At 38.0% G+C, this 23186-nt stretch overlaps 1 protein-coding gene across 1 annotated transcript in view; it reads right to left on the reverse strand.

Moving 5' to 3' along the window:
- LOC126484459 (mutS protein homolog 4-like) overlaps positions 1–23186 on the reverse strand; it is a 302928-nt gene that overhangs the window by 104737 nt on the left and 175005 nt on the right. Inside the window, exons 9-12 of the mRNA XM_050108020.1 lie at positions 22649–22788; positions 8175–8278; positions 4314–4533; positions 4127–4228 (exon numbers count right to left, since the gene is read on the reverse strand). Coding sequence (XP_049963977.1) covers positions 4127–4228; positions 4314–4533; positions 8175–8278; positions 22649–22788 — 566 coding nt within the window. The remainder of the gene's footprint in view (positions 1–4126; positions 4229–4313; positions 4534–8174; positions 8279–22648; positions 22789–23186) is intronic.

A 23186-nucleotide genomic window follows, 5' to 3' on the forward strand; every position in this document is an offset into this window, starting at 1 on the left:
CAGATATATCAAAGGCTATTGACCTACTCGAAAAGACAATAGAGTATTTTACATACTACTGAGAGGACCTCAGATTCCAAGATTATGCAATACACGCAAAGGAACTGACAACCCAACTCCGTATAGAAAATCTGACCGTAGGTGACACAATGCAAATATAAAATAGGCAGAAGAAAAAACAGTTCCAATACAAGGTAGAGGAGGAGAAATCTAAAGATCCAGAAATGCAGTTCAAAACAGAATTTCACTTTAAAGTATTGGATGTTCCATAAGGGGCAATCAAAAAGTTTCTATTTCAGGGTGCTACTGCAATGTATATGCAACACAGTATGACTCCATTGCAGGTATATAAGCACTGACATTTAAGCAAGGGATTAGTGTGGCATTCGTGTCTTTCCAACGTGCATATGGTAAATGTGGAAACCTGAACTATGGCAAAGTTATTACCACACACATACAAACAGGACCAACAGGCTGTTATTATTTTCATGGCTGCCAAAGGACAAACACTGGTAGACATCCATCAGAGGATGAAGAATGTGTATGGGACAGCATGTCTGTCAAAAAATGCCATTGTGGAATTAAGATGAAATGTCTGGAACAACTGTGACAGGGGGTGTTGTTGTGTCTTGATAATGTATGTCCGCATATCACAAATGTCTTAACACAGAAGTTACAACAATTCAAGTCGGAGAGACTCAAGCACTCACCCTATAGTCTTGATCTCTCCCCATATGGTTACCACACCTTCAGTCCCATAAAAAGGCATTGAAGGTCAATGCTTCCTGTTGTACGAGAGTGTGCAGCAGACAGTTACAGACTTCTTCACACAGCAGAATGTGGTATTTTACTAAATGGGTATCTTCAGCCTGATGCATTGGTGGGGTGATTGCCTCAATGCTCATGACGATTTTGCCTGATTGACATAAAGGTCCTGGGCTTTACTGCTTTCAAATGGAATCTTTTTGATGACTTCTTATAATATGCATTCTCAGTGAGAGATTTCAATAGCTTGAAAGTCACAGTCAGCTTTGTGATTTTTTGGTATGACATTAGTAAAATTAAAAACATGTTATCTGATGTTCTAAGTGACAAGTGCTCAAAACTGAGTGATGGTTTTAGTCATGGACAGACCAAGGACATCAGACTTGTCAATTTTAAAGATGAACTTCAATTGGTTTCAGTGTTGGTAAAGCCTGGTAGCACACCAAGTGAAACTTTGAAACTCATAAAAAGAGTATGGCATTGTGTGCATGTAAGTGTAGCCTTACAAATTTTGCTAACACAACCAGTGACAGTAGCAAGTGGACAAAAACGTTTGTGGAAGCTTAAATTGATTGCAGTGTACCTGATGTCAACAATGGGCCAAGCACAACTGTGTGGCATGGCAACAGTGTCAATTGAACAAGTGCTAGGTGATGTTTGGGTTTCAGTGGAGTCATACAGTAGTTTGCTGTTGCCAAAGCAAGAAAAATATCTGCAATATAAGATAATTGTATAAACAGATGTTTATCATTAATTTTAGTTTTGATTTATTGACATGTCAAGCATTTTCATTCATTTACTTAATAAAGATTTGTTGTAGGGTAGGCCTACATTTGTTTTGTATAGCAACGAAACAAGTTGCAACATGTCACCCGCCTGTTCAAAACCAGAGCTGGAGCTGTTATTTCACATACTGTAGTCTGTCCCTTTCCCTTGTTTGCTGAAACCCATAGTTCTGCTTGGAACTCATTGACATAATTTGGGACATTTTGTGCTTTTCACAACTTCTGCTGATGTATGTGACCTGCCACTGTTTACCACTGCGGTGAACAGTCGTTCAGTGTGCAGTGAACAGGTGTGCATTAGTTTCTTTGTCTTTGTGGTGGTGTGCTACAAATATGTACCACATGGGAAGATAAATATCTATATAAATATTCAGTTTCAAAAAACCTTTCCATCCCATGCCTCAGTACTGCAAGAAATCTACTCACTCTACTCTCTGCTTGCTACTCCCCCCACGGTGGTCATGGTGCTCTTCCCTGATCATCGCTGATGAACTTAATTTAAGTTTCTATGCAGTTCAGTCAATTTTAACTGAATATCTGAATATGCGTTGAGTGTCCGCAAAATTCATAACAAAACTGTTGTCAAGTGTCCAGCGACAATACCGACTTGAAGTGTGCAAAGAACTGATTAATCGAACTAAAAATGACCCAGATTTGTTAAATAGGGTAATTACAGGTGACAAATCATGGGTATAGGGGTATGATCCTGAAACAAAAGTGCAGTCTTCGCAGTGGAAGACACCAGGTTCACCACGACCGAAAAAAGCACGGCAAAGTCGGTCAAAAATGAAGACAACATTGATGATTTGTTTTTTTGATTCTACCAGTATTGTGCATCATGAATTTACCCCTGGAGGACAGACAATTAAACAGGAATACTACAAATGTATCGAGCATTTGCACAAAAAGGTGCAGAAGAAAAGGCTTGCATTGTGGAATGCTCTGGCTCAGTGTGCCTTCTTCATCATTGAACTTTTGACCAAATTCAAAATTCCTGTGCTTCCACAACTGCCATATTCCCCTGATTTGGCCCCCTGTGGACTTCTGCATGTTCCCTTAACTGAAATTTTCACTGAAAGGGAAGCAATTTGACTCAATTGAAGACATCCAGGCAAATACAGAGAGCATCCTTAACACACTTCAGCAAAAAAATTTCCAGGAATGTTTCCAAAACTGGAAACACTGTTGGAGTCGGTGTTTTCAGTCAGAAGGGGGCTATTTTGAAGGAGATGCATCCCAGTAACATGTAAGTACCACCATTGCACAATTACAAGCCCATTCTTAAAACTTTCCAGTCACAGGTTGTATGTAACTAAAAGACACTGCCTATTACACACTGATGATAAGACTTCAAGGGCATAACATGCTGATGGCATTCTGTTAGCAAATATCTTTGTATTTTCACACTATTTTAATTGAGAATCGTAATTCATTCCTAGAAATTTTTTATTTGTTATGCAGTTTACATTTAATATAATAGTCATTTGTCCCTATTCAAATTAAAATCCAGTCATTTGTTTTCTTTCTGTTCAATATTACTTTGCAGCATATTGATCAACATTAAGAGCTTCCTTGAGGGTTTCATTTGTCTTATGTGCAATGAGTTCCTTGTTTTCTTACTGACTATAGCACTGCTGTCATCAGCTAAGAGAATTTTTCTGCATGATTAACACTACTGCAAGCTCGCTAATACTGACCATGACTAGTTCTGGTCCTCAAATGCTAAGAGAGGAATTCTTAAATTAATATAATGTGATTCTGATAGAGTCTCACTGAAATTTTGGCCTTATCTGAGGTTTTGTGACCTCTATGATTTACACTCTGTCTGTCAGGTGTGGTGGAACGAACTTCAGCTAGTCTAAAATTCTATGATTTCTTGTTGATTGGATTTGGAACAAAGATGTTTTATCAAGAGATGAGTCAGTGAATTATGGTTCTTTTTTGTCAACAATGTGTACAAACAGTCCACAATAATAACTTCCAGGAGGCACAGAGTATTCAGCTTAAAATACTTGAGCAACAATCAAAGTCTATGAAATATTTGGAATAACAAAAATTGAATGCTGCCATGTAAACTCATTGTGCTGACCAAAAACAGATACGAAGAAAATGGAACAGATTTTATGACAACAGAAAACGAAGAAGTATTCAAAGCAGTGAAAAGTAAGAGGAAAACATTAGAAAATAGCTTGTAGCAAATGTGAGAACAAAAGACATTGAATTGAAATTAAACTCTGTTTAACAGGGGAGTCCTTTTTATTGCCTATCTCTGATTATTCTTTTACAGTGAGGGCCCCCTTGATTAGATTTTCTAAGTGTTTTGGTTTGCTATATCTTTGTATTAATTTTCCCTCAGAATAAGAATGTCTCCCCAATTCACAAGGAGTGTTTTTTGTTTTTATTTCAAGTGATTGAGACTGCTCTTGAACCTACTCAGTCTTTTTCCATTTTCACTGCTGCTAGGCACAGACATTTGAAGATTTTAACATCTGATAGTACAATATGAAGCTATGTTAATCTTATTTTATGACACTTGTAATTATCCTTTGTCACTGCAAGAAAATGTGGTTCATTACCTGTGCCATTATTTGCAGTAAAACAATCTGTCGAAGATAAATGGTTTTCCCACTCATATTTGGTCCAGTTACGATTTGAAAATTTTTATCTGCTGTGGCAAACTGTAAATTTGAAAGTAAGAAACTGTTTACATTGTCATACCACTACATCATTATAACATGGGAAACTGAGAGAAATTAATCTTACAATATCATTAGGGACTGGCTCAGTTGGATTAATGAAATCCAGTATGGGATGTCTTGAGCTCTTGACATCTAATCTATCTCCAAATTGTGGACAGATGTAACTTGGCAGAGCACTTAGTTTAGCAAATGATGTAAGCATGTCAAGTTCAGAAATTTTTTCACATAATTTATAAAGACATCCAACTTCTTCCCGAATTTCATTTAGTAGATCAAGAATCACTCTAAAACATAAAAATAACAGCAGAACAATAATTTTAATATTAAATACAATGATCTGGTGATTATACTTATGGACTAGAATAGTTAATCCAATCATTGTAAGACCATTACACATGTTAAAAATGACTAAGATCGTATTTCAAGTCTATGTAAAGAATTATAATATATATCAGTTTTTGTAAAAGAAATGTAAAACCTCCTATTTTTATAAGTACATAGACCTGTTTATTTACATCAGTTTACAGCTTGAACATTTAGCTATTTTTCGACAAAATCACCACTTCTGTTGATGCATTTTTGTAGATGCTGTGGCAGTTTTTATATGCCCATGTCATACCAGCTCGCTGCCATACTGTTTGGAAAGTTATGAACCTCTTCTTTCACCTTGTCATCAGAGCTGAATCGCTTTCCGGCTAAATGTTCTTTTAACCTAGGGAACAGGTAATAGACACTGGGCACCAAGTCAGGACTATAGGGTGGGTGGATGATTATGTTCCACTGAAACTGTTGCAGGAGAGCAACGGTTTGCTGAGTGATGTGTGGGTGAGCGTTGTCAGGGAGAATGTCTATGCCCTTGCTCAACATTCCTCTTCTCTGGTTCTAAATTGCCTGTTTGAGTTTTTTCAGAGTCTCACAGTACCTGTCAGCATTAATTGTGCTCCCAGAGGGCATAAAGTTGACAAACAATACCTCTTTCCGATCCCAAAAAATGGTTGTCGTGACTTTACCGGCAGACTGTGTCTGTTTGAATTTCCGCAGCTTTGGTGAAGAAGGATGCTGCCTCTGGCGTGATTGTTGCTTGGTCTCAGGTGTAAAGTGGTATGCCCAGGCTTTGTCACCGGTGACAACTGAGTCCAGAAATGCGCAGGAAGCATCATCTTGTTGCCGCATGTGGTCCTCAGTCAGCATGCATGGCACCCTTTTGCGTACGCCTTCCGGTAGTTCAGTGTTTCCATTAAAATTCTGTGAGTGGTGCTTCAGAAACCATCAGGAACCAACGTGCTGAGATCATACAGGGTGATCTGCTGATCTTCACGCATACTTTGCTCAACCTTCAATATTGTCTCCTCAGAAATTTATGGTCTCCTGCTCCTTTGTTCGTCATGAATTTTGCCCGACCAGCTGCAAACTCTCTACACCACTTACGAACATTTTTGACATCCATCCATGACTCACCATACACTTCCGTCAATCAGTGATGGATTTCAATCAGTACAGTGCCCTTTGTGTTGAAAAACTGAATAACTGCACGCAATTAGCACTTGGCAATAACATCCAATGTGAGCTCCATTCTCAATGGCTGCCAAGCCAAGACTGAGCACCTCAGTGCACGCAGCATGCACGTTTACACAAGCGCTTGAAGCACTTTTCATAACAGTGTGACCAACTGCCACACAAACAGAGTTCTGCACTTATAAAAAAATAGGAGACCTCGTAGTTTAATACTTAACTTTTTATTTTTCAGGAATTTTAGGGCACTCAACAATGACACAATTAGCATTTTATTTTGTGTTGTACAACTAACAGAGAGAAGGGAGAGAAATTGAAGGCAACAGAACATATTGTATCAAGCAAAATTTTAGAGGTAACTTAGGTTACAAATGCATCTTTGTGGAACTATGACTTTCAAAGGACAGCCAATCAGCAATAAACATTCTGAAGAGTGGCATTTATCCTAAACTGTCCCATCTGGCAACTCTTATGTTAAAGGCCACAGATATTGGTTAATTGCTCAAATTAATTGCTTAACTTGAGCAGCCAAGACTAGGCAACCTTTTTATTCTTACCCAAAGCTGGTTGCAGAAGATGAAATGTAATCGTGATGTTTACTGGGTAAAGCTTGACCATTTAAGCAGCTAAGCTAAGGGTACAATAAATTCATTAATTTGTTTTGTTAATAAGAAGTGCTTCAGAAACAACAAGAAGAAAGGTAGCTAACATAAGACATAAATGCAGTGCTGCTAATGATGAATCCTAAAGACTGTATATTTTAATTTTATCTAATGCATAGGTACCAAGAATGAACTTTTATTCTAACATGTAGACAAGTAACAGTAAGATAAGAAAATGATAAAAAATAAAACAAACATTTTTTTCTCAAATCAGTTTGTTCACAGAAACTGGTCAAAATTTCTACCTCCAACATCACTACAAAGTGGACACTAGCGAAGTAATGTTTGGAATACCTCCTAAAATATTACTGACATATCATGAATCTGCAATCTCAAAAATTCTTGCAACTAGCTTTTCATGATGTTGATTCAGGCCTGGTAAAATGTGTCCTTCAGAAAAGACCACAAAAAGAACAGTGATGTTAAATCGGGCAATTTGAGAGGCAACTCTCGGGAACTAATTGTCCTGACCCAACTATGCTCAAATATTTTAGTCAATTGTTGCCATACTGATGACTATCAGAAAACAACAGTAAATAGAATGATACAGCAGAGATTACAATCATTGGGAAGCTGACAGTGTTCTAAATTCCAGCAATATGTACAGTCTTCTGCATTAAAAGCAAGAATCTTTTGTGAATGATAGACATGCAAGCAGTTTTCATTTGCAACATTCCAGACAGCCTAATGAGTGAGACTGAGTTCATAAGCAACAGTTTTGTTGGTAACTGGAAGTAGAGATAGTGGGGTATTACTTCATCAAGTTCTGAACTGCTCATTGTACTTTTGCATCCTGCATTGGCTTTATCTTGTGTAAACAAGCTCTATTATATGGCAGAAAAGTGTTGCAGAAAACATGTTTAAGAAAAATGTTGGAGAAAATTCAACTACTCAGGAATAGAATAGAGAAGTCACCACTTATCTGACTTAATAACTGTGAAAATCACACATTAAATGACGTTACTAAGAACTAATCCTTCCTAGGTTTTTTTGAGAATTTGGTTCATAGTAATTGCCTTTCAAGTTTGTCACAGACTTCTCAAATACTATTTTTTATTTGGCTGTTATTTGTCAGAAAATGTTCAACTATCCTTGAAACTGCATTTTAGTCCATTTCTCTGGACACTTTGTAATGTTATTAACCCACAGTGGGTGCTTCATAACCTGGTGACAATCATACCCACTCAGTAAAAATCCTGCAGTATGTCTGAATTGAGTTGTCTTTAACTGAATTGTTCAGTGTCTTGCACAAGTAATTAGCTTTCAGCTTTCCATCAAATTTGCTGAGTGAAGATATTTTTTGTGCCCTCCTCATCATTATCATGAACACCTGACACTCAATGACACAATGACATGGAGAAACCATTGTTGGGTGGCAAAACCTGAGTGAAATATAATAAAAGAGAAAAATGTGTAGGTTCATATTTAATGTCTTGTTATAAGTCAAATGACTGTCAATGGATAAGAGGAGAAAAGTAATAGATGTGTAACAGGAAAGGAAAAGGACTGGTGGAAAATGAAAATGACATAGGGAAGAAACGAAAACACAAACGCATTTGTTTTGTGCTAAATTAGCTAATTAACACTCACAATTTGAATAAGCAATGAAGGTTAGTTACTGAAATTTGGTAATTTTTTTCATTTTTATGGTTATATTATTTAAACCTTAAATTTTCCTTGTACAAGCAAAAAAGAAATTGAAGGTTGCCCGCATTTATAGTGTGCTTTCTTTTTACAGAAAAAATACTTACACATTGCTTAGCATCTGAATTTCATGAAAAGCTTCTTTGCATCTTTCATCAGCCTGTATTAAAAGCTCTGTTGTAAAGCAAAATGTTGATCTGTTTCTTTGAACCTATAAAACATGCAAACACCAATAATACTAATACTGGAATGAGAAATTGGAAAGAATAAAGTTCTAACCATAATTGAAAATAGAGAACCACTCTATAAGGACTGTTCACTAAATTTCAGACTGCTGGAAATATGGACATCTATTACTAGTTTTATTGAAATACAGGTAAAAGTGGAAGTTGTAAAATTATAATATGAAAAAAGGTAAAAGTTTATGCAAAGCTCTGTAGCATAACAGAGTCTGTATAAAGGTCTCAAACAAATATTTTGAAATATGATCCAGCTGTCATATACGTCACCCAACATCTTCAACATTCATCCACTACATAAGCTACTACACTTCACAAACATACAAACAGATCCACAACATAGCTATGGATATGGATATAGCATTTTCATGCTGGTTTACTGGCCACCAAAAGGAGACCTTCTTAGTTACCCAAAAACCTAAACTCTTCATGAAATTCATATTTACTGATGACATCTTTATGATTTAAGGCCCTAAATACCCCAGCATTGATGTTTTTTCATAACCTCACTACTTCCTCTCAAATTCAGTTCACTTGATCCTTATCTGTTTTAACAGCTGTCTTCCTGGACATTGAGCAACAACTCTCTGGTGACTTTGCAAAAGACCAGTGTCAATAAAATTTTCTCTTTGAAAGTTTTGGAAGTGTCCACTCCTTTCACTTGAAAACATCTCTTCCCTGCAGTCTTAGCATACACAGCCATTATCTGCAGTGAAAAACAATGCCATTACCAATACACTGAAAGTTCTGCATAAGTTCTTCAGTGACAGGCACTATCATCCACATTTGTTCCACAAAAAGGTGTAAAGATGTAACATGAAATATTCTTTGAATAGTAAACTCACATCTGCTAACTAGGCACACATTAGCACCCCCCTCAATTTGCAGTGGAAAGCTTGGAACACACTGACAAGACATAATAATTTGCAGTATCCAACCAAAATCTTTCTTACCACTTCTAAATTGGTTTTTTTTCCACTGTCCAACTGATACAACCTTACACTAATCTGGTTCCTAACTATTCCTACCACTGGTGTATTCTACCTCAGTGGTCCCAAGGCCATTTGGAAAGAAGCCATATGATATATCAACTTCACTGCAACTGCTGCAGAGATTTTTGGATAGCCATGACCACCAACCAAACAACTGTCCAACCTCTGTGAATGGTCAGTGCTAAACAGTGGCCAATGTCAAAACTGACCACCCAGCTGCACAGCAACCTACTCTGCACAACATGTCAAAGTCAATGGCTTTTCATGACCTCTATCATCTGGTTCATCCATCCCAATAGCAGCTTCTCCAAAGAGCTCTGGTAGGACCTATTCTTCCAACACAACATTTGATCCTGCATTGCTCCCAGCCTTATCTTCACTATTCCCTGTCATCCACCTACCTCTTCCCACTTCCTAATCTCCTATTTCCATTCCACTCACAACTCCCTCCCTCTTCATTAAAAGTTTCATATTTCCTCTGGTCTTCACTTCAGTTGCGTATACAAATAACTCCTTAGATCACACTATATGCCCTCTGCATACTGTTTTCTTGGCATCCACTCTCTATTTCACATCCTCCCTCAAACTCTGTTCCTCTGTATTCTTGTGTTAAAAAAGCAATTAAGCTGGCTGCAGTTGGGTAATCTCTGTTTCTTCACCTGAACTGCTATCTTCTTTGCCTGCTGCCCTCCTTCTGTACACACACCACATCCCTCCCCAGCTGTCACTACTTCCACATCAATTCACCTAATCCAGATGATACTCTGTGATACCTAAACAACAGCAGAATATAGCTCACTAGCAGTATCCTCCTGATACTGAGGCTTCACTTAAAATATGAAGGTCATTCTAGAAGTCTTGGCAACTATGGTATATCTTGCAGTAGTGTGACAACACGGGAGTTCCTAAATGTGTGCTGAACCAATAAGTTAGTGTGTATCTGAATGCTAGCATATAATTTGGTTCCAATACAGGAGGTCATGGCAAAGGGTGAAATGACACACACAAATTCAAACTCTGTGCAAATTCACTGGGCATCAGTACAAGTGGAACAAAAATGAATTAAAATCAACTACTGTCCTTCAAAATAGTCCTCTCATGTAGCCACACAGCATTGAGAAAGGTGTTGACTGCTATTAGGATTGCCGTAAATCTATGCTACCTGTCACTGAAATACCATGAAGATATTTGTACTGTTTGCAAAGTGTCTCCCATGCAATGGTTTCTTCTGTTCTGGAATTGCATGGACTGAGGTCTGGTGAGTAGGGTGGGTGGTCGAGGGTGCTCCACATACACCACTGTGTGGGTTGTAGTGTTATCATGTAGTCTGACTGCATTATCCAGCAGTGCTGTATGTTTTCATTGAAGTGTGCACTGCAGGTGATACAGCATAAAGTTGCAGTAATATTGGACATAGATAGTGCAGCTGTCCCTAACAGGGTCACAATCCACAATACCGTAATTGCCATATGCCAGAATGAGCTGGGCCTTCATGGGTGAGGGATTCTCTTGCACTTTGTGTCATCATGGTGAACCTGGATAACACCATTCTGCTAATTGGATCTTCAATTCTGGTTCATACACTCAAGCCCAAGTTTTATCAATTGCAATAATCCAACTTCCTGCTCATATTGCTCCAGGCTGATATGGCTGCTCTCGTATTGCATCCATTTATGTACCTGTGTTTACTGATGTGGTACTCATTTTCAACACTTCTTGCACACCATCAAGTCCTGCCGCAAAATGTGGAACAATTGTTGCTCTTGACATATCTATCAGTGTTGTTAACTCCTGCACAGTCCAACACCAGTCCTCTGTTAAAAACTGTTCAATAACAGTCATTGAAAAGACAGTACAGGTAGATGTGGGCTGTCCACTAAGTCAATCAATATCTGTACTGTTTCCCGTGGGCTTTCAAATGTATTTACTGTGATAACCGTGATGTCACATGTTCATACAATATACCATAGTTGCCATGACTTATGGAATGACCCCCGTATAATGTAAGTGGATAGATAAGAAACACATATAAAGGTGTTGAAATTTTCAAGCTTTCAGAGACAGTGGCTCCTTCTTCTGAGAGAAGGATTGAAGGGGAAGGAAATGGTGTGAGATTTAGGAAATGGGGCAAGAGGAGACTTATTGGATAGGATGAGAAGGAAAGACTGACTGCTGGGAAATGCACTGGATGAAAATTTCATCCAGTGCAGTCCCCAACAATTAGTCATTCCTTCCTTTTCATCCTGTCTGGTAAGTCTCCTCTGACACAGTGTTAGGGGTGACTTTTCTGAAAGCTCTCCATTTCTTAAACCTCAACAGTCATTTTCCTTTACCCTCTTCCTTCCCCTTTGATACATCTGCCAGAAGAAGGAGCCATTGGCTGCAAAAACTTAAGATTTCAATACCTTTTTATGTGTCTTCTCCAGCCACTGCTTGGTGAGTAGATTTCTTATCTATCCATTTACATTACATTCTCAAAAATGAATTATTTTTGTTGATATATGAGGCTTCACTGAGTATCACATGGAGTGGGTGGACTAATGTGGATTAGGTCAGAGATAGGCAGTGGTAAGTAGTCTTATTTCATTTGTTTAAAAATAAATAGTCTGCTGCTTTTTAAAATTACTTATAAATCTATCCTGCTTTTCAGATAAACTAATTTTAAATATTATAAGAGAAATGCAACTAAATCATCATATCCCATACATATCCACCTACAACGTAAGAAAAACTTGCATTTTCCACATGTCTCAGCCCAGAACACTACTACACCTGAAAATTATTTTTCACACAATGGTTACATTACTCAACAGCCTATCTACAAATACAGCACTAAAAGTAAACCTTCCTTTTAAAATAATCTAAATTCTGGTAGATGCTGATTGTATATGGTAAAACCATTTTTGAAGTCTGAATGAGGCCAGAGATTACTGATGGAACATATCTGCACCATTTACTGTTTGCTGGTGACCAAGTAATTATGGTACAAGATGTAGAGGGTGCAAATTATGTTGTATATGTAATTAGCTAGCAATTGAATATAAAAACTGAGTTTTACAAATTAATTATAAAAAAGGAGGATATCTTACTAATGAACTTTACATGGAGAGGAAAACATCAAAAAAACTGACAACTTTTACTATATGGGATCCATTTTAGAAAAAGAGGGAAATTGAAATTTATACATTAATAAAAAAAATTAATGACAGAAGCAAAGTCATTGGGAAGCTCAATTCAGTCATATGGAGCAGAAATGTGATGAACATAATGAAAAGACTCATATTCAAATTGATATTAGAGAGTCCAGGATGGAACATAACAATATTATGAAAAGGAAAGTTGCTACTCCCATACAGCAGAGATGCTGAGTTGCAGATAGGCACAACAATAAGACTACCACAAATAAAGCTTTCAGCCAGTAAGGCCTTCGTCAAAAATGGAAAACACACACACACACACTCCCACGCAACTGAGGCCAAACTCTGAGCAGCAACACCAGTGCGAGATGGGAGTGGCAACTGAGTGGGGGTAAGGACGAGGCTGGGGCATGGAGGGGAGGGATAGTAGGGTATGGGCTGCAGACAATGAAGAGCTGCAGATTAGATGGAAGGGGGTGGGGATATTGGAAAAGGAGAGAAGTAAAAAGACTGTGTGCAATGGTGGAATCAGGGCTTTGTAGTGCTGTAATGGGAGCAGGGAAGGGGCTGGATGGGTGAGGACAATGACTAACAAAGGTTGAGGCTGGGAGTATTATGGGAACGTAGAATATATAGCAGGGAAAGTTCCCTGCACAATTCAGAAAAGCTGGTGCTGATGGGAAGGATGGTGGGCAGGACATTTCAGAGCGCAACGAGAGATAGTAGAAACTCTGGCGGAGAATGTAATTCAGTTGCTCCAGTCCTGGATGGTACTAAGTTATGAGGGGAATGCTCCTCTGTGACTGGACAATGGGACTTTGGGAGGTGGTGGAAGACTGGAACGATATGGCACGGGATATTTATTTTTGTAGAGGGTTGGCAGGATAATTATGGTCTGTGAAGACTTCAGTGAGACTCTCAGTATATTTCAAGTGGGACCGCTCATCACTATAGATGCAATGACCATTGGTGGCTAGGCTGTATGGCAGGGACTTCTTGGTAAGGAATGGGTGGCAGCTGTTGAACTGAAGGTATTGCTGGTGGTTATTAGGTTTTCAGTGAGTTTTCGCATTTCACTATCGTCAACTCCCTCAGATTTCATTTTGTTTACCCCTTTTGCATCCGTTTCATCCTTCTCGTGATTTTTCACAGATATTTGCAAATTTTTTCAGATGTAATTCTAAGATTTTTTTCATAATTTTTCACATTTTTTCCACCACCATGAATCCTTGCTCCTTCCATCTGTGTCAATATTGAAAAGTTCCCTTATCCCTAGCTACAACCCAGTCCCACAAAGTATTCCTGTGTTCAGAATGAGATTTTCACTCTGAAGCAGTGTGTGCACTGATATGAAACTTCCTGGCAGATTAAAACTGTGTGCCGGGCCGAGACTCGAACTTGGGACCTCTGCCTTTCGCGGGCAAGTACTCTACCAACTGAGCTACCCAAGCACGACTCACACCCCATCCTCACAGCTTTAATTCTGCCAGCACCTCGTCACCTACCTTCCAGACTTTACAGAAGCTCTCCTGCGAATCTTGTAGAACTAGCACTTCTGAAAGAAAGGATACTGTGGAGACATGGCTTAGCCACAGCCAGGCGGATGCTTCCAGAATGAGATTTTCACTTTGCAGTGGAATGTGCACTGATATGAAACTTCCAAGCAGATTAAAACTGTGTGCAGGAGAGCTGCTGTAAAGTTTGAAAGGTAGGAGACGAGATACTGACAGAAGTAAAGCTGTGAGTCGTGCTTAGGTAGCTCAGTTGGTAGAGCACTTGCCTGCGAAAGGCAAAGATCCTGAGTTCGAGTCTCGGCCCGGCACACAGTTTTAATCTGCTAGGAAATTTCATATCAGTGCACACTCTGCTGCAGAGTGAAAATCTCATTCTGCTTTTTCCTGGTTGAAATCCAAATTGGTTACTAACAATAATATCATTTTATATAATAAAATTGTTGATCTAGTTTGCAGCTGCTTTCTCTAAAACTTTTGACAGGACTGGAATAACAGAAATAGGCCGAAAGTTTCCCATGTCTTCCCTCAACCCTTTCTTGAACAGAGGTCTAACTTTGGCATACTTCAAAACATCGGGAAAGCATCCCTATTCAAAAGATTGGCTGAATATTTTAGTTAGGGGAGGTGCTGTTATGTCAATTGTTTTAATCCTTTAGTGGGTATTCCATCCCACCCAGCAGAGTTCGTATTTTTTAGTGATAATACTACATTTGTCACATCCTTTATTGTGACTTTTTTTAAATCCATAAGATACTAAGCTTCTTGGTGGAGTTCAAAGGGATTTACTTTACTCTGCTACATCAACATCTGATTTTGCCACATTTATGAAGAATTGATTTAAACACTCTGATATTTGAGCTCAGTTTACAATAAGGCTATCACCTACTTTAATCCTAGAAATTTCATTACTTCTAACCCTAACACCTAACTCTCATTTGACTAAAAAAACCACACTGCTTTTGTTTTACTTCTGTGTCATACAATGAACTTATTGTTTGCCATTTGTCTGACTGCCTTCAGAACTTCTTTAAATATAGCTTTATAATGACGAAACTACCCTTTAAAACATCTGTTTCTATTATATTTCAGTTCATTTTGGAGTTTTCTCTTCCTGGCACTAGAAATTTTTTATACCCTGAGTTATCCATTTAAGTTTATTAGTCGTTTTGTTACATGTGGTTCTAAGTGGAAAAATTAGATTAAATATTTCAAGAAAGCTAATTGAAAATTATTAAAGTTACTGTCACTCGGAATACAGCTGTTGTAAGGCCATTCAGTCTCTCTTAACTTATTTCTACATGTAACTTAATTTTTGACACTTAAGTTTCTTTTCGTGTGGCTTTTCTTACATGAAACTTATTTGTTAATTTCTGGTAGTTCAATGAACAATGCAGAGTGGTTGGAGATTCATAATCTATGCAAAATTTATAAACATCTTCAAACACATAATTTGTTAGAATATTATCAATACAGGTAGCTGACTGTGCATTTACTCTAGTGGGTTGCATGAAGTTTATTTTGAAGCCAAACTTTTTGTTAAATCTGTGAATTTGGAAATGTCATTGCTTTCAACTACGGTGTTAATATTGATGTCAGCAGCCATTACTTTTTTGTCCTTTTTTCTTTACTGGGCTTTTCAAGTAGGTAATGAAAGTTCACCAGAAAAGCTTTAATTGTAGCTTTCTCTGATACCCTATAAATAGAAACTACTACAAGATTTAGGTCCCTTCACTCAATAAAGCAGCTTTCAAATGTACACACACCATTCAAATCATTAAAATCATTTCTTATTTCATATTTTGTATCAGAATGAGTAAGTATGCAAGAGTCTCCAGGTGATTTCTCTTTTCAATTTTATTGGGAGTATTAATATCGTCAGATGCAAACCAGTGTTCATTGAGACAAATAACATTGATATTTCTACATTCAGATAGAATAATCTGTAATTCATCCACTTTATGGATTTTGTTTGAAAAGTCAACACTTAGACCAGTTATACTCAAGTGCATTACGTAAGCACGTTCTTTCTTATTTATGGTCTCAAGCATACTCTTTCTTGGATACCATTTTGATATTGCAGTTTTCGTTACCAAACACTGTTTCTCATCCCCATCAAATCTTATCAGTTTCCGCTATTTTTTCATAATTTTACATGAATCAGGGAACATTTTACTAAGAATTTTGGATCCTAACGTATTTAAATAAAGACCGTCTTCACCCAAACATTTATTACCTAAGAATTTATTCAAATTTATGAACACAGCTCGTAGATCATTACATTTTTCATTTAAATCACAGTTTATTTCTCTATATATCGATCACTGACTGATCTTCTTCATTTACAATGATTTCTATAATTTAATAGTGAATTTATTGGTTATTCAAATGATAAAAAAATAAAAGTAATGATTAATTAAAAATCTGAATACACCAATGAATAGAGAGCTGAAAGATACTCCATATAAGCTAGCCAGCTTTATTCATATCTGTTTGTTTAATATACATTTTGTCTTTGAAATGGAATGGACTGGTGGCACAATTTGATGTTTTAATTAATAGTTCATGTTCTGATGCACTTTTGTTATCATGAGAGGAGGCAAAATAACAAATTTTGAAGAGAAGCAGTTATTCTGACATGTGTGTGTATGTAACTGGTGTTAATTTTGAATGGTGGTCAATTTACAAAAGTTGTTGCATTAATTGTTATCTGATACTAGATCAAGAGCATAATAGGACATGGGTCAGCATCCCTGTGGCCATTCGGCACAGTTGTTAATTTGGTGCAGTCCGCTGGAGGCACTTGCAGAGGCAAGGGTGGTGCTGATGTTGATAACACTCTGGGCAGTGAGCTAGCCGCACTAGTTAAGACTTCAATTTTTTGTGTATGGATATGGGATATAGTTCATTCCTCAAAGGTGCAGAGGTAGACTTAGAGTGCAAGATAAAAATTCAACTGTGTGAAAAGTGTGGGACATGAGCATGACTTTGAGCAAATGCTGAGTCCTATTTAGTACTGTATTTCTGTGGAGAACTTAATGTATCATGCAATCAGTCTGATAATTGATGTAGAGCCTTTATTTGAACATCAGCTTTGCAAATGGGTGAGTAGGTGTAGATCTGAACTTAGAAATTATTTACTGCTGTTAATGTTCGTTTCTGTTGGGCTTCAAGAACTTAATGTTATTTCATGCAAATTATTCCAAATTATGAACAATATTACATGGTTTACTTTAGTGAAGATTGCCACCAAACTTTGAATGATATATGTGTTTTCTTACATTGATGGAATGACAAGGGAATATGTATGCACATGTCTTGCGATTATGCTGTTTTACTGTTCTGCACAGTTTCATTATTTGACTATTAACTGCACCTGATGTGAGGCTACAATTTTCTGATTACTCATTTGTTACAATAAATCTTTAATTGATTTTAAACATAATTCAGCAGTGTTGTCTACCATTATTAATCTTTCGGGATTTATTCAATATTATTAATTATAATTTGCTAATCTGTCTATACAGACTTTGACTGATGGATCATTCATTGGATTGAATGAGGGCCTTAAAGTAAGCATATGGCACATGAAGCTGAGTCAGCACTTAGTCGAGGTCACTTGTCTGCCTGCCCCATCTCTGATTTCAGATGTAGTCAATGTGCAGTCCTTGAATATGGAGGGATAAAATTTCTGTGTAGGTGGGAAGGCTTTGTTGAGTTAAGGGGTAGGATAGTTTCTTATTCTTTCATATGCATCTGTCAGTAGTACTAAAATATTGCCTCTTAAAGGTAAGTACTTGCCAGGATCTTTATTTCAGAGTCCATGAAACATGGACCTTGCTGTTGGCAGGGAGGCTTGTGTGCCTTAGCAATGCCAATAGCCGTGCCGAAGTTGCAACCAAAATGGAGGGTATCTGCTGAGAGGCCAGACAAATGTGTGATTCCTCAAGAGGGGCAGCAGCCTTTTCAGTAGTTGCAAGGGCAACAGTCTGGATGATTGACTGATGTGGCACTGTAACACAACCAAAACGGCCTTACTGTGCTTGTACCACAAACAGCTGAAAACTAGGGGAAACTACAGCCTTAACTCTTCACGAGGGTATGCAGTTCTACTGTAAGGTTAAATGATGATGGTGTCCTCCTGGGTAAAATAGTCCAGAGGTAAAAGGCAAAATAGTCCCCCATCTGAATCTCCAGACAGGGACTACTCAGGAGGATGTCATTATCAGGAGAAAGAAACCTAGTGTTCTACAGATCGGAGCGTGGAATGTCAGATCCCTTAATCGGGCCGGTAGGTTAGAAAATTTAAAAAGGGAAATGGATAGGTTCAAGTTAGATATAGTGGGAATTAGTGAAGTTCAGTAGCAGGAAGAATAGGACTTCTGATCAGGTGAATACTGGGTTATAAATACAAAATCAAATAGGGGTAAAGCAGGAGTAGGTTTAATAATAAATAAAAAATAGGAGCATGGATAAGCTATTATAAAAAGCATAATAAACGCATTATTGTAGCCGAGATAGACATAAAGCCCACGGCTACCACAGCAGTACAAGTTTATATGCTAACTTGCTCCGCAGATGATGAAGAGACAGATAGTGAAGGGAGATGAAAATTTAATAGTCATAGGAGACAGGAATTTGATAGTAGGAAATGGAAGAGAAGGAAAAGTAGTAGGTGAATATGGAATGGGGATAGGGAATGAAAGGGGAAGCTGCCTGGTAGAATTCTGCACAGAGCATAACTTAATCATAGCTAGCACTTGGTTTAAGAATCATGAAAGGTGGTTGTATTCGTGGAAGAGGCCTGGAGACACTGGAAGGTTTCAGATACAAGGGTGGTTTGAAAAGTTCTCAAAAAGGAACAGAAAAAAAGTACTTACATCACTGAAACATTTTTTTAGTTTTCAATGTAGTCTCCTTGTAGATTATGCACCTGGCCCAATGATGTTCCAGTGCCTTGATCCCATATTGGAAATGAGTTTCCTCCAGGCCTGCAAAATAGTTGTCAACTCTAGCTATCAGTTCTTCGTTTGAAGTGAATCTGTGTCCACCAAGAAAAATGTTCAGTTTTGGGAATAGATGGAATCCTAACGGACCCACATCAGGTGAATAAGACAGGTGTGGCAACAATTCATACCTTAGTTTATGTAATTTTGCCATGGCAACATCACATGTGTGCGGGTGCGCATTGTCTTGATGGAAGATAACTTTCTTCCTTGCTAAACCTGGCCTTTATCTGCGTATCTTTTGTTACAATTTGTCCGGGAGGTTACAATAGTTTTCTCCAGTAATTGTATGCCGAGTAGGGAGATAATCTACTAACAGAGTCCCCTTTGCATCCTAGAACACTGATATCACAGCCTTTCCTGCAAAAATAATTGTTTCTGCTTTCTTTGGTGGTGAAGAATCAGCTGTTGCCACTCCTTTGACTGTTGTTTTTTTTTTCTCTGGGGTATAGTAGTGCACCCAAGTTTCATCTGTGGTCACAAACTAGTGCAGAAAATCTTGTTTGTTTCTCCTAAAACGGGCCAAACATTGTTCCGATACATCCATTTCACGCATTTTTGATACACCCTTTCAGATGACATCTGGTAAGGGTGAGCAATATCATGCACTTTCAGTCCTCCATGATCATTTTGTGCAGTTTTGCAATGATTTCTGGAGTAGTGACACATCTTGGCCGACCATTGCAGCGATCATCATCTAAGCTTTCCTGACCAAATTTAAATTCATTCACCACTTGGCAATAGTTGAATATGAAGGAGCAGTCCCCCAGTGTATTCTGGAAATTGGGATGAATGTCCTTTCCTTTCATACATTTCTTTACGAAGTACTTAATCACTGCTCAAATTTCGATTTTTTCCATATTTGCAAATCACTATGTGGGAACAACAACAGAGCCATATCATTGCCACAGCTCTCTTCCAAGAGCACTGAAGTGACATTACAGCAACAGCCGAATGAATACCACATGAACAACTCGTTGCAGTAACACTGACCTCTTGTGGTGATTCTGGGAACTCTTCAAACCACCCTCGCAGATTATACAATGGTAAGACAGAGATGTAGGAATTAGGTTTTAAACTGTAATACATTTCCAGGGGCAGATGTGGACTCTGACCACAGTTTATTGGTTATGAACTGTAAATTAAAACTGAAGAAACTGCAAAAGGGTGGGAATTTAAGGACATGGGACCTGGATAAACTGAAAGAACCAGAGGTTGTAGAGAGTTTAAGAGAGAGCATTAGGGAATGATTGACAAGAATGATGGAAATAAATACAGTAGAAGAAGAATGGGTAGCTTTGAGAGATGAAACAGTGAAGGCAGCAGAGGATCAAGTAGGTAAAAACGCAAGGGCTAGTAGAAATCCTTGGGTAACAGAAGAGATATTGAATTTAATTGATGAAAGGAGAAAATATAAAAATACGGTAAATGAAGCAGGTGAAAAGGAATACAAACATCTCAAAAATGAGATCGACAGGAATTGCAAAGTGGCTAAACAGGGATAGCTAGAGGACAAATGTAAGGATGTAGAAGCATATATCACAAGGGGTAAGATAAATACTGCCTGCAGGAAAATTACAGAGATCTTTGGAGAAAAGAAAACTACCTGTATGAATATCGAGAGCTCAGATGGAAAACCAGTTCTAAGCAAAGAAGGGAAAGCAGAAAGGTGGAAGGAGCATATAGAGTGTCTATACAAGGGCGATGTACTTGAGGGCAACATTATGGAAATGGAAGAGGATATAGATGAAGATGAAATGGGAGATATGATACTGCATGAAGAAGTTGACAGAGCACTGAAAAACCTAAGTCAAAGGAAGGCCCTGGAAGCAGACAACATTCCATTAGAACTACTGATAGCCTTGGGGGGAGCCATCCATGATGAAACTCTTCCATCTGGTGGGCAAGATATACGAGACAGGCAAAATACCCTCAGGCTTCAAGAAGAATACAACAATGTAAGTCCCAAAGAAAGCAGGTGTTGACAGGTAAGAAAATTACCGAACTATCAGTTTAATAAATCTCAGCTGAAAAATACGAATGTGAATACTTTACAGACGAATGGAAAAACTGGCAGACGCACACCTCAGGGAAGATCAGTTTTGATTCTGTAGAAATGTTGGAACGCCCAAGGCAGTACTGGCCCTACAACTTATCTTAGAAGAGAGACTTAAAGTAACCTTTTGGCAACAATGCCTGGAATACTCTTTTTCAAATTCTGAGGGTGGCAGGGGTCAAATACAGTGAGTAAAAGGCTATTTACAATTTGTACAGAAACCAGATGGCACTTATAAAAGACGAGGGGCATGAAAGGGAAGCAGTGGTGGGGAAGGGAGGGAGACAGGGTTGTAGTCTATCCCTGGTGTTATTCAATCTGTATACTGAGCAAGCAGTAAAGGAAACAAAAGAAAAATTTGGAGTAGGAATTGAAATCACAGTGAAGAAATAAAAACTTTGTGGTTTGCCGATAACATTGTAATTCTGTCAGAGACAGCAAAGGACCCGGAAGAGCAGCTGAAAGGAATGGAGAGTGTCTTGAAGGAGGATATAAGATGAACATCAACAAAAGCAAAATGACGATAATGGAATGTAGTTGAATTAAATCAGGTGATGCTGAGGAAGTAAGATTAGGAAATGAGACACTGAAAGTAGTAGATGAGTTTTGCTATTTAGGCAGCAAAATAACTGATGGTGGTTGAAGTAGAGAGAGGATATAAAAAGTAGACTGACAATGGCAAGGAAAGGGTTTCTGAATAAGAGAAGTTTATTAACATCGAGTATAGATTTAAGTGTAAGGAAATCTTTTCTGAAAGTATTTGTGTGGAGTGTATCCTTGTATGGAAGTGAAATGTGGATGATAAATAGTTTAGATAAGAAGAAAATAGAAGCTTTTGAAATGTATTGCCACAGAAGAGTGCTGAAGATTAGATGGGTAGGTCATATAACTAATGAGGAGGTACTAAACATAACTGGGAAGAAGAGGAATTTGTGGCACAAATTGACTAGAAGTAGGGATCGGTCAGTAGGACAAGTTAAGAGGCATCAAGGGATCACCAATTTAGTATTGCACGGAAGTGTGGAGGGTAAGAATTGTAGAGGAAGACCTAAGGATGAATACACTATGCAGATTCAAAAGGATGTAGGTTGCAGTAGTTACTCAGAGATAAAGAGGCTTGTGCAGGATAGAGCACCATGGAGAGCTGCATTAAACTAGCCTCTGGACTGAAGACCACAACGATAACAACACAGAATTAGAAAACAGTGGTTGTCATTTGTTGGGTGTAGAAGGGACCAAACTACATGGTCATCAGTCAAAACAGTGTTTGTCATTTATTCCTGTAATTTGAATCTTGAAGTTAAAACATTTAGTAATTTAAAATTTGTATTCCTTGGATTATACTCTCATCCTACATCTTAAAACCGAGTTTTTCACTATCTAAATTATCATTGAAACAAGCTGAGCACCAGAATGAGCCAATAGATGGGAATGATGATCATGAAGCAGAATTATTTTGTCGTGTTATTATTTACACACAATAACAAAGTCATTGTCTGGAGCCATTGCATGGGATTCACTAGACTGACCATGTGATTTCACACAGAGCATATCAATATGCATTGCATATAAGACATTTATTTTAAAGCATCGTAGTTCAATGTAGCTGTCTGAGTCCACACGTAAAGACATAGCAGTACCTGAATGAAAACTGGTGGAAGATCTGTCTGATTAAATTTTTGTTTCTTCCCAACTGGCATTTGAATATGAAAGCCCCTGGTGGAATTAAGATTAACTCTCAGTGGTAAATTGTGTTCTTCTGCAAGATCTTTCACTAATCCTGCAACAAAACAAAGCATAAATTATCAGCACTAACAAATATCAGAACTACATGTGAAATAGGTGTATATAGCAAAACCCAATACATCTTATTTTCATGTCAGTCCACCCATTGTCATTATTATGTAAGAACAGGTAAAACAAGTATTTTCAGTGTGAAACAAAAATGAAGAAAGGAAGAATTCATTTGTAGTTGACTGATTGGGGCTGCATAAACACATACAGCAGTACAAAAAAATTCATCAGCATTCAAGCACAATACACAGGTATTCCAATCAACCTGTCTACACCTGAATAAGAGAGCGAAAGATAGGTTGGCTGAGCTTCTTGCAGAAAATGTATAGGGGTGGGGACCATCACAAGAAGCAAGATCCCTGTGGTTACTGGTGTCAGATAGAG

Source organism: Schistocerca serialis, chromosome 1 (assembly GCF_023864345.2).
Source record: "Schistocerca serialis cubense isolate TAMUIC-IGC-003099 chromosome 1, iqSchSeri2.2, whole genome shotgun sequence".
Taxonomy (NCBI): domain Eukaryota; kingdom Metazoa; phylum Arthropoda; class Insecta; order Orthoptera; family Acrididae; genus Schistocerca; species Schistocerca serialis.